We start from the raw sequence: 12,034 nt of genomic DNA on the forward strand, positions 1-12,034 counted from the left end.
TGCATATTCTCCTTGAGTGGAGTTTTGGGAGTAAAAAATATAATCAAATCAAATATGAAGTATACCATCAGTAAATGTCTCTATATTTGCAGTTAATGTCAATGGAGAAGTTCCAACCCAATCGAAGGGACTGTGCTCTCACCAAAATAATAAGTCTTGTACAGCAGTGCTTCCCAACCTTTTGAATCCACGGCACATATTTCACATTAGAAAAATCACACGGCACACCACCAAACAAAACATCACAAAAAAACATAATAATTTTCCCCGTGCACCAGGTATAGCGGAATTGGCTCCGTTTGTCCCCAGTATACCATTTTTGCTTTCTTCTGTCTACTACTCATGCTAGGGCCTTCATCTAGAATTAAATTGATTACTTTTTCTTTTCAAATATTTATCTATTGCTATTACATGCTGCATTGTCTCACTCACAGCACGACTATTATATAAGTTCTTGTTCATCTTCTTCTGTTTTACTGGCAGTTGGCAACCTATTTAATTAGAGCAGGTAGTTGTACTGCCCTCTACTGGAAGAGAATGTAATTGTTCTGCACGCTACGCTGATCGCTTAGAGCAGCGGTCCCCAACACACCGGTCCGTGAGTCGTTTGGTACCGGGCCGCGAGAGTTGAGGCTCAGGTATGAAATTTATGGTTTTCAGGGTTTTTATCGGTTTTCAGCATTCTTTTGTTATCGTTTTTATCGTTAACTGTTTTCCTGGGTCTTTTCACGCGTGTTATGAATAAATCTTCTTTTTTTCGGTACCGGTACTAGTTTTATTTTGTTGTATTTATCCGCGACACCTTAAAGGCCGGTCCATGAAAAATATTGTCGGGCATAAACCAGTCCGTGGCGCAAAAAAGGTTGGGGACCTCTGGCTCAGAGTACTAATCAGATTGAACCAGATTATCTTCCACGGCACACCTGATCATTTCTCGCAGCATAGTGGTTGGGGAACACTGTTGTGCACAGTGTAATCATCTTCTAAGGCCATGACCATATGTTTTTTTAGAAAGCTCTTCAGGTCCACTTTAAATTTCTTTTGTTTTTTTCTTTGTCCAAGTTCCACCATTTTTTTGTGAAATTCAGCTCTGGGTTTTGCAAAATCTTGCCGATAGAGAAATGAACAAACACCACAGCAGACAAACTTGTTTTGAGGCTCCATCTTGGCTCCTCATCTTGGCAGAGGAACAACAGTCATTCTAGCAGATGCCCAGTAATGATGTTCATTCAAGTGACAAAGCCTTCTAGTGGCCATAGGGACTGTAACTCTTGTCCATTGATAACTTCAGAGGGAGTGGTGAATCATTGCCACTGTAGTTTATAAAGGCAATGGTTACTGTCATTAAAATGTTACAAACAATAGTTGTTTTTAGATCTGTATGAGTTGTTGTAATACATCCAAATTGTCTGACAGAATTTGTGAAACTTCAGGTTTAGATAATGTACCTTTAAAAGGAAAAAAAGAAAGAAAAAACAATGCTTTGCAAAAATCTTTAGGACTAACTTCTTACCCAATGCTGAGGATGAATGCTGGAGGCAAAAAGGAAAGGAGGAAGCAGATAATAATTTGTAAGTCTGTTTGTTTGTTTTTAATATCACTTAATATTCTCTCAGGGAGAATGTCTATAAAGACAAGTATGCCATTCAGTGTATTTGTCCCTATTTTGAAATGCAAAAATGATCCATTAATGATATTTGCATCACATAATCCACATGTCTCCTTCTGGGTCCATTAGTAAGTGTGATGTAACCAGCAGCAATTCTTCCAATCTACAAAAGACTGACATATTTCATAGTGAATGGTCTTAAGTTTTCCTGCTTACTACCAATGTGTTCATTCATTTTTTTTTTAAATTACTAGTTTCAGCATGTGCTGTAATGTGGTAAGGGTTAAAGCTTACAGATACATGTTTTAATTGTGGCCTTGTTGCAGCACAGTTCCTTTTGATGATATAATTTACTGATTGGGTCTGCCTCCCATGAATCCTCACATCAATGCAGTTAACACAGCAATGCCAAACAGCAGTGATGTTTTCATGCCGTGTCAAAAAAGAGCGGTTAATTATGTTGCATGGGAAGGTGAATTTATGAGTGTTTTATAGCTTAATGTGATTTTGTAACTTTGGAGGGCTTCGATCATGAGTCAGCAGAATTACTGGCCTGGTGTGTTGCTAATAGACAGATGAAGGGCTGGTGTGGAGGAACTAACGTTTCTCTCATTGTTAGCAGTCAGCCCTGCAGCACAGCATCTCACTTGAGCTGTCAGACTGTCAGGCTGTGGTCTGCAGCCAAAGAAGACACAGGATTCATATCGTTCTCAGCCAAACTGCATTACCACGCAAACTTTTCCTTTGACTTTCATGGCCACGAAATAGTAATGATTATGGATGACTCAACAGAATAGTCTTATTTCACAACTTCTGCAGGGAAAAGAGAGATAGGAAGACACAACAGGAGAAGTGAGCTTGCTCCAAAAGGGTTTAGGAAAAGATCAATTGTAGCTCAGTTCCGTTCAATGACAGCATAAGTTGTTCTGGTATCAGTTTAGTAGCTGGAGTTTAGCTTAGCAGTTACCTCGACTGTGCCAAAGAACACAGAGAGGACTTAAAGAGGTATGCTTTGGTTTGTCTGGGCAAGTTCATGATTTTGTGGATTATTTGGGGCCATCTTTAGGAATGGCGACATGCTGACCTCTCATATCGCATGTAGTGATTAACTGTGCAGAGACACATATTTAACTGAACCAACTAAAGTCCACTGAATTAAATTTCCAAATGAACTGAATACATAAAATTACAACTAAGTATGATGTACAAAAATGAGTGGGCTCGGTAGTAGGTTGGTTGGCAAACAAGCTTTTGGGCCTCTCTGTGTGGAGTTTGCATCTTCTCCCCATATCTGTGTGGCCTTTCTCCAGGTACTCTGGCCTTCACACTGTCTCAAGAACATCCATGTTAGGTTAACTGGTGATTCTAAACAGGCTGTGAGGAAAGAATGTGATTGTAAATGTGATGCTTTTTCTGTGTCCATGTCACAATACAAGCAAATATTAAATAATCAAAACCTGCAACGAAGAAATAAGAGACACTAATAAATATAAAGACATTAAACCTAGAAGTATAATGAATTCCAATACACATAACAACAGCAACTAAGCACTAGAGCTAAATACTAAGGAAAGTACAAAGATACAAAAAATAAAACAAACAAATAGTGAACATGTTCAAGAACTCAAAAGCTCTGGGTCAGACCCAGGACCACGACAGAAAGTATTTAACTTGATCTTTCTTATCTGTCATTTATTAAAATGTTAGATACCACTCAGTATTCAATATCTTGAACTGAAGTGCTTTGGATGCCTAAAACTAACTAGATAGGGAGCTGTACTCTGGATGCAAACACTGGTCTCTGATATTATAGTTGTATGTTTTACATACTTACCATCCACTCCAACCACTGTGTTATCTCTGATATAGTCTATAAATGCCAGACTTCCTTATTATTCACAAGGTAATCCGGCACAAAATAGAAGAAAAAGAATATTTAATTAAAGTGTGCAAAATGATTTGCTAATGTTTTTGACACTCAGTCTACTACTAATTGCACCAATATTTAGTGCAGAAAAAAGCACGTCTTAGTTTTTGCACTTCATATTGAAATGGACTGATTGTGCTTGTGTTTAGAAAGTGGTGCAATTAATCACACCTATTAGCGCTATTCAGGGGTTGCGCTCATACTTAGATTAGTAAATCTGGCAAAAGTACTGCATATAAAGATGCCAATTGTTGAGACACACAGTGAGTAAAAGTTGCCAACACTCAGCTCTCTGGTATTAACATTAGCACATAAACTATGCACTGGGAGCTTCATGGCAAAGGAGCAGGGTCTGTAGGTGTTATGTGTTTGATTTGTGGGTTTGCTGAGAGAAACAGTGTTCTTGAAACAGCCTTATTCCACTTCTTTGTGGAAATTTACTAAGTGACAAAAACATACACTTAAATAATTAACGCTCAGAATTCAGGGACTCAAAATAATAGACTTATTTCAAGCATAGCTTTAGTTTACTTGTAATAGTGTTATATTAGGTTTCCGGTAGTACAGGCTCTATCAGTGTTTGCATTATTGTTCCACAATCAAATCCAGTTAGTCCTTCTGTCAGTTTAGTCCTCAGTAAAAGTTCTAAGCAAAACTTGAAGCTGTTTTTTAGTCTAATAAAGTTAGTTAGTGGCTGGGATTTCAAAGCATCTTATATATGATTGCTATATCATGTTATATCATGTTTGCCTGTGTTAATCAGTACTTTTTTCCCCCTCACAGCCACCTTTCAAATGTCACAGCAACTCTGAAGAAAATCAGACTTGCTTATTCAGAAATCTGATGATGTTTTACAGCACTCATGCCCTTTCGGTCATCATCTATATCTTGTTTAGTATCTCTGTCTGCTTTAGACTAAGCTAGACGCAGGTGAAGCAGCATCAGAATGATATGAAATGTGTTAGGTTGCATGGGTTATATGTTGTTTCCATAAATGAACTGAAATGAAAATCTGCAAAGATTCACTGCTTAAAAAACAGCTGAAATCCCCAGTTATTGATGATGACTGTGCACATTTAATGAAATAGAATCAGAATCCAGTCGCTCGGGCTTGAGTCCATGCTCACCCACTGTAGGTTGGCTCGAGCAAGTATCTGCTGAAGCAGGCACACACGAGACAACTGTACTGTTTCCTTGAAGCCTCTGGAGTGTCACATGTGTGCCTTTTGCCACAGTGGATGATGACACGAGGTTATTAGGCCAAGTCTCACTGCCAACTCGTCACATATGGATGCTTGCAGAGGACCCCTGGGTGCTGCATTTAAATGCACTGAGTAAGCATCATTTTAAGCAGCAGGGTTAATGTTGTGCAGCATAGTTTAACTCTAGGGAGTAAAAACTGTAGATTATTTAGCAAGTGAAAACAAACTCAAAATGCTAAGATTCCAAACAGGACACAAACTGCAGTCTTCTGACTGACAGACTTGTGATTTACTGCACATCTATTCTTCCAAACTACCAGTCTCTACTGTTTATGATGGGATTATTGACATTTGTTGTCCAAGAGTTCATGCTGCCACATGAACAGCACAGTTTTATCCATTTGCTAGATTAGCTTAGATTAGATTAGATTAGATGAAACTTTATTTATCCCTCGGGTGGGTTTCTCTGGGAAATTCAGCTTTCAGTAGCACAGCACCGACAGAAGTTGCAGAATGTGAGCAGAAATATACCATATATACACATATACACATATATAAATAAAGATACATATATAAATACAGAGTATACAATAGGGATAAATAGAATAAATAGAAATAAGAATATACAAGGGAATTGCACATTTCAACTATTGTGAGTCTATTGCACTGTTGGATATTAACACAAAAATATTGCACAGTGAAAAAGGCACTATAGATTAGTTGTTCCCGCCCTCCTTTGTATCCCTGTTTCCCCTCCCTCTCCCCTCCAGCAAGGAATTAAACATAGCCATGACAGTAGTTGCATGCCTTTCTTTGTACCTTTATATTACTTTATTTTGTTAAAATAACGACCTGCATAAGAAATAAGTTTGTAATATAATGGGTCATTAAATTAGTCTGCTTTGCTAACCTGACTGACTAAGATATTCATTGATTATTTTGCTAGCTATACCTAGGCTAAAACTTTAGTCTGTTAACAAGCTAAAGCTAGCTAGCTACATGTAACTTAGCTACACTACGTAATTGCTGTTCAAAATGAGAAGTTAGAAAAAGCTCTTTAGCATAACTAGCAAAATCCACATCCATAAGGTGGGAAACAACAGCTTTTTCACATTCTTTATTCAGTATTGCAGACACAAATTCTGGTATCTGTTAAGTTATTTACGGATATGTGGGAGAAAAAGGCAGTTGGAGAATGTGGCTTACTTGCAGGGGGGTATAAATATGAAAATCAAACAAGTTGGGATTTATAATAAATCTTTTTTTAAAACATAGATGTTAATATTTGCTTTAGGTGTGACAATGTTGTGCAAAGGTTTGTTGAGATTTGGCTCACTTGTTAAGGAGGACAGATGAACAAGGTTATGTAATATTAGTAAACTAAGGAAAACATCCTGGCATTTTATACTGCACAGCTTATAATCTTATAGTGAGATTATACATTTCCTGAACACCTTGTCATTCCCACTGTCATTTTATACTGCACAGCTTAATTATCTGTTCTTGAATCTTCATTTTTCTGTAGGTGAGAAACATGTTTACTGTTTCCTATGTTATGAAGGGCTTACAAGTCACTGCTGTCCATATGGGATCTGCATCAGTGCATCACGGCTTCAAAGAAAATGCCTGGATGTTTTCCTGTTTTCCGTAGTTGACTAATATTCCTTTATTACTTTGTGCAACTGTTTGGTGGTGTAGTATTTTTTTTTAAGTATTGCTGTTGTTTTAAAACATGGACTACTGAAAGAAATGACAGTTGTGATTATCCAATTTCTTGCACAGGGCTACCCAAAGTAAAGAATAGATTTCCGACAATAAATTCACCTGAGCTTGAATAGAAATGCACAAACTCTCAAGTACTTGCAGGGAAGAGCGGTTTTAGATGGAAAAGGCTTAGGTGGATATGACAGGCTATTCAAAACTGTCAACAGTCTCTGGTTTATAGTCTCAGGTAATGAAAATCCCTCTGTGCTTGAAATGAAGTACAATAATGTTGACAAAGTAATCTCAGAGGAAGCCTTGTTGTCATGGTTGGGAGACAGGACCAGGCATCTCTGAAGGGATTGTGAATAATTTAGGCCGACTCTTCTTGGTGGTGGAAATCCATTAAAAAATGTTAGATTACACAATAGTCATAGAAATGAGTGAACATTTGTAATGATCTAATAGTCAGGTGTTCTGGGGAAACGGCTTCCCTGTGAATAAATGACATATTAGTCACAGCCTCTGTCTTATAAGTACTTCAGTCATGAGGAGAACAGCAGCCCTCAGTTCTTCACTAAAGGGTTCTTCAGCATGACATATTCTGACAGACAGAAATATCGAGTCTGGGTCCTCCACCGAAGGGTAATCCTGTTCACTAATGTGTTCTTGCACTTCAAAAAAACAACAGCTGTGAAGTAGCATTGGCAGATATACGCTACAGCAATTTAAACACAGGGAGCCACAACATTAAAATCACTTCACTGGTATTGTTTATATTTCTGACATATTTTAAAATTTGTCCTGGACCACTGAATCATGGAAAGAGGATCTCTGGTTTCTTTTGGCATCTTGCCTTTGGCAGTGAATCCTTTGGGTCTTAAAGGTTATCAGTTTAGAAGCCCAAGCATTTTGTGGCTGATTTGTTGCTAGAACTCGCTAGACGCACTTGTAGTGTACGTACATCAGACAAAATGTCATGGATACCGCTTATAACTGATGATGAGAAACAGCATTTATGATGCTGTTCGTCGTAAATGTATACGATCAATTACAAATAAAAGTATGTGTTACATATGTTGCAATAACAAGACTTTTTTCTGATATGGTTATATCTAGTATTTCTACTGAATACCTGTTGGCATTAGTGCTGAATTTTTTTAATAAATTTACATCACTAAGGTTCAGTACGCCAGCATTTGACCTTGTTCGGTAACAGAGAAATGATTTATTTTCTGTGTTCATTGATTCAATATTTAAGATTCATCCTAGCAGCGTCAGTATTAAAGCAGAAAACCAATGAAATTGTATAGTTCATATGCACACTTCACTGCTGCAAGTTGTAGTAATTGTGTACACATTGTGTAATTGTGATCAATGTATCACAATCAGATTTTTCCCCCTTTATTACTTTAAACCCTGTATTAATGGTCTGGTAAAATTTGTCCAGTGTTTCTTTAATAAGCATAACACTGATTATATTAAAGACTGAATGAATATACTCAAACATTTGTCAGTATTTTATATACACTTTATATTACTACTGCAGAATTTACATTTTCTAATAAAGGCCCGTGGACAAACTCTTGTCATAGTGTAGATCCTCTGATCATCAAAGCCATTCATAACATCATAATAAGCACTTCACTTTATGATATAGTTTTTGCATTGTATCAGTGACTCAACTGCAGGTACATAAGTCACTAATTCATATAAAATTTGAACGTTGATGTATTGCTTGTCCTTGATTTCCATAAACATTAGAGTGTATGAGGCATGTAAACGTCTCTCCATGAAACCAAGCTGTCTTATTGCCTGAAAGAGCATTTTAAGGCCCCATATCTATCCCCCAACCTAGGATTACATATATTTTGGGTATCGGGCAATCCAAGTTTAACCTTTCAGGTGGAATGACACTATCATATGAGCAAAACACACTGAGATATTAGCCTATGAGACTGATTGAAATGGGCTAGTATAGATCACTTTTTCTAGTCTTACTGACCATACAAAGCATCCTACATTATGTGCCTCACTTACACAGCTCTAAACTCTTAATCTGTACTTTCCTTTAGGCTAACTGTTTTGGAAGAGTGGATGGGGTCCCCCCTCCCCCCTTGACAGTTATGATAGATCTGATCATTTTGTTGAGGGGATGTGACACCTTACCAAAGCCAGTTCCTGGGAAAGTGAGATACATACAGACTTTAAGTGCAGAATCTTTCCCACTTCCAAACCCACGGTGGATTCAGGATGAACATTTAGCCTAAATGTCTTTGGACTGCAAGAGGAAACCAGAGCACCTAGACAACACTAACATAGGCAAAGGGAGAACATGCAAACTCCTCACAGAAAGTCCTTATGAATGTCCAGTGAAACAGACCGTGAGTGTAAACACTGATCTCTGTCTTTTCTGCTGTGGCTGGATAACAGATGTTTGTGACAACCCACTGATGTCCAGTCTTCTACCATCATCCTTCAGAAGCTCCTCCCAGCTGTCCAGTAGTCATGGGCCGGTCTTTGCTAAGGTCAACAGGAGAGAAGGTGAGTAGTTATTCATTGTTATTGTTAAACTTAGACGTTTCACCATCTGCTGTTAGTACCCTGGTAATTGTCAAAAATGCTAACAGAGACAATCCAAGCTGGTTAGCCGTGCACCACTGCAAGCCCAAGTGAAACTGTGACTTTATTACCCAGAATTCATTACTCAAACTTAATCCCACACAGCAGTAAAAGTTCAAACATAAAACTGAACTCATTGGGGAGTGCTCTCTTATTGTAAAGGCAATTATTTTGTTTTTGTTTTATTTGCTACCTTGTGAAGAAATCCATTTGGCTGACCTTACAGAGCACTCACAGTAAAATTCAATTATCCTCATGGTGTAGTCATCGTACAGCCCACAACTGTGGATGTCGCAGAAAGATAATAGGTACACACACTGTGGGCTTCATATGTATTTTGCTATACTGTGCTTCACACACCTTTCGCCCAGTTCTTGTAAGATGCTGTTTTTGCTGGTTGATCTTTTTTGTGTTGGCTAACAAGAATAAACAAAGAACTGTATCCCCTTCTGTCAGATGGTTCTCATCATGTTTTGTGCATGTGGAAGGCATCTGCATACACAGAAACCAGATTTCAGTACTCCAGCAAACATTATGACGTTTGAATTACTGTCGCGACTGGCCGACTGTCTTTTCTTGGTCTTGATTGGATTGAGTTCTTGCTCTTGGTTTAAAAAAAATGTTCCAAAATTAAATTGCCATCTGGTAATACTAGCTTGTGTATGTGGAGCAGATGTCATCTGGCTGTCTACACTCGGGTGGTAACCAAATAAGTTGACAGTCGGATGAGACATGCATTTCCTGTTACTATTGCATTTTTTTTTTTGCTGTATGTGGAAACAATGTCAACATATGTCTGTCTGCAGTGTAGCTTGTGACATCATGCTGGGACTTTGTATGCTTCTTGAATCTTATCTGACCCAGATTGTGTGACACACTGGATTTACCTTCCAAACCGCACACGTTTTTCATGTTTTTAACCCCCCCCCCCCCCTTACAAAAACTATTGTCATGAAGTATTCACTTGTAAAGGATCAATCAGTGGATTTAGTTAAACTTCTCTCAGTAATAAAACTTTATAAAGATCAAAATGCTATTGATGTCATGGTGAGCTATGTGGCAGGCTAGGTCAGGACCCAAACGCCAGTTTCGGAGACAGAAAGCTTAACTAAAGGCGGCAGCATTATTGCTTGAAAATGCAAACTAAAAACAAGATACATGAATACTAATGAAACAAAACAAACTCAAACTAGAACTAGGAAACTCCTGACTGGTCATTAGTCACTGGACAAGACTTGACATGACTGAAGAAAATGGAACTACACATGACACACAGGTAACGTAGAGAACGTGACAACAAACGGAAAGGTGGAAACACAGCAGGGACTAATCAGACATACCAAGACAAAGGCAAAGCAAAACTGAACACACTAACATAGGACATAAGACTGTCAAAGTGAAACGTGAAGCGTGCACAGAGACACAGACTTGACACTGAGACGCGACTGACTGGACACGAAACTTGGAACACATGGAAGACACAGTGGCTGAAACTAAAAGCTGGAACCACAAATATAACGTGAGCAGAAAACAACATGAATAACAATCATTAAGGAATATAAATTTAGCAACACAAAACACTGGGCCACTGGTCAGTGCTGTGACAATTGAGGCTGAACGTTGATGGCTGACCCCAAAGCACCTATGAGAGGCCACAAAGCAACTTTCGCAAACTTTCTTAGAAGAAAGTGTATAAATAATAATATTGGGTTAAGACTGAGATAGTTCTTTTTATTAAAAAAAACAAGTTTCATTATGTACTGACCCCCCCAAACCCCCATTCAGTTAAATATCTCCTTTACATTCGTCCTGTACATCCAACTCAAACATGGTGGATACACAAAATCGAAAAGTCAAAGAACAGTAAGTTTACTCTGTGCTTTTGTTTCCACTGCTTACCTCGAGTTCTTAAAAAAACAAACTAAAAATATAACAAAGGTCATTGATCTAATCTGTTTGATCATCAGTTTAAATGTTGTTGGTAAAAAAAACAGGAACGGTTTCATATTTCCTGCAACTATTCTGTCGAAAAGGGCTAAATATAAGATTTGTGTTAGCTCAACCTGCATGGTTATCATTCTTCTCTACCCTTTTCCCTTACAGCAATGACCTTTTCCATTTTTCACATTTGTGTTTGAAAGTATTAACAGTGAGGGGTTTGAGGTGCAGGCTATCCATAAAAAAGTTTTTACCTTGTGCAGCTTTACGCTTCATACATTTGGTCAGTTGTTGACATCAACCGTCAAGAAGCACCTTCAGGCCAATGAAATGGTAGGAACAGACTGAGAATTAAAAAACAACAACAACAAAAAAAACAGTACTCCTTGACCGACTCTCTGTCTTTTTACTGAGATGTGCTCAGTTCTGTGGGTGTCAGTGGTGCAGGAGAGTCTTTGCCTCCCTACAGGGCACTGAGCACAAAACATCAAAGGCAAGCCTAAGCTGGATTCACAGAGTGTGAGAAATACATTCGCGTTGGCTGTAGGGATATCGAAACAAAGAGAAGAAGATGACATTTATCAATTTATCATTTGTTTTATAAATGACTCTAACATGTGAGATAGATAGATAGATAGATAGATAGATAGATAGATAGATAGATAGATAGATAGATAGATAGATAGATAGATAAAGAACAGTTACTGCTAACAATTTGTACTGTACAACACACTGAAATTATATTACACTAGTACATCAAAAGTCTCTACCGGGCCACCTGCTCGCAATAGGGACATAAAACTGGGTTGTGATTCACAGAACACAGTAAAAATTCAAGAGAGATGTCTCTACTGGATGCAGATGCTGGCCTTGCAAAGGGCTACCATGCCATGTTTGGAGCTTTACAAAGCTCACTTGCAGACTGCAGAACCAGTGGACAACATCGTCAGTGGGAGCGGGAGACTTCTTCATCTTTTACTCAGACTGTAAGAATAATTTGATCAAGCTGGAGAAAAATGGAAGATGAGCCACCAG

At 38.2% G+C, this 12,034-nt stretch overlaps 1 protein-coding gene across 2 annotated transcripts in view; it reads left to right on the forward strand.

Annotated features, from left to right (window-relative positions):
- LOC101467313 (contactin-associated protein-like 4) overlaps positions 1-12,034 on the forward strand; it is a 106,456-nt gene that overhangs the window by 12,005 nt on the left and 82,417 nt on the right. Inside the window, exons 1-2 of one of the 2 annotated variants that reach the window (XM_076875849.1) lie at positions 550-638; positions 8,873-8,983. In XM_076875849.1, the coding sequence (XP_076731964.1) occupies positions 8,893-8,983 (91 nt within the window). In that variant the 5' untranslated portion in view covers positions 550-638; positions 8,873-8,892. Of the gene's footprint in view, positions 1-549; positions 639-8,872; positions 8,984-12,034 lie in introns of those variants that run through there. The other variant, XM_004562100.3, reaches the window with a different exon arrangement.

The sequence above is a fragment of the Maylandia zebra genome, linkage group LG17 (assembly GCF_041146795.1).
Source record: "Maylandia zebra isolate NMK-2024a linkage group LG17, Mzebra_GT3a, whole genome shotgun sequence".
NCBI lineage: Eukaryota > Metazoa > Chordata > Actinopteri > Cichliformes > Cichlidae > Maylandia > Maylandia zebra.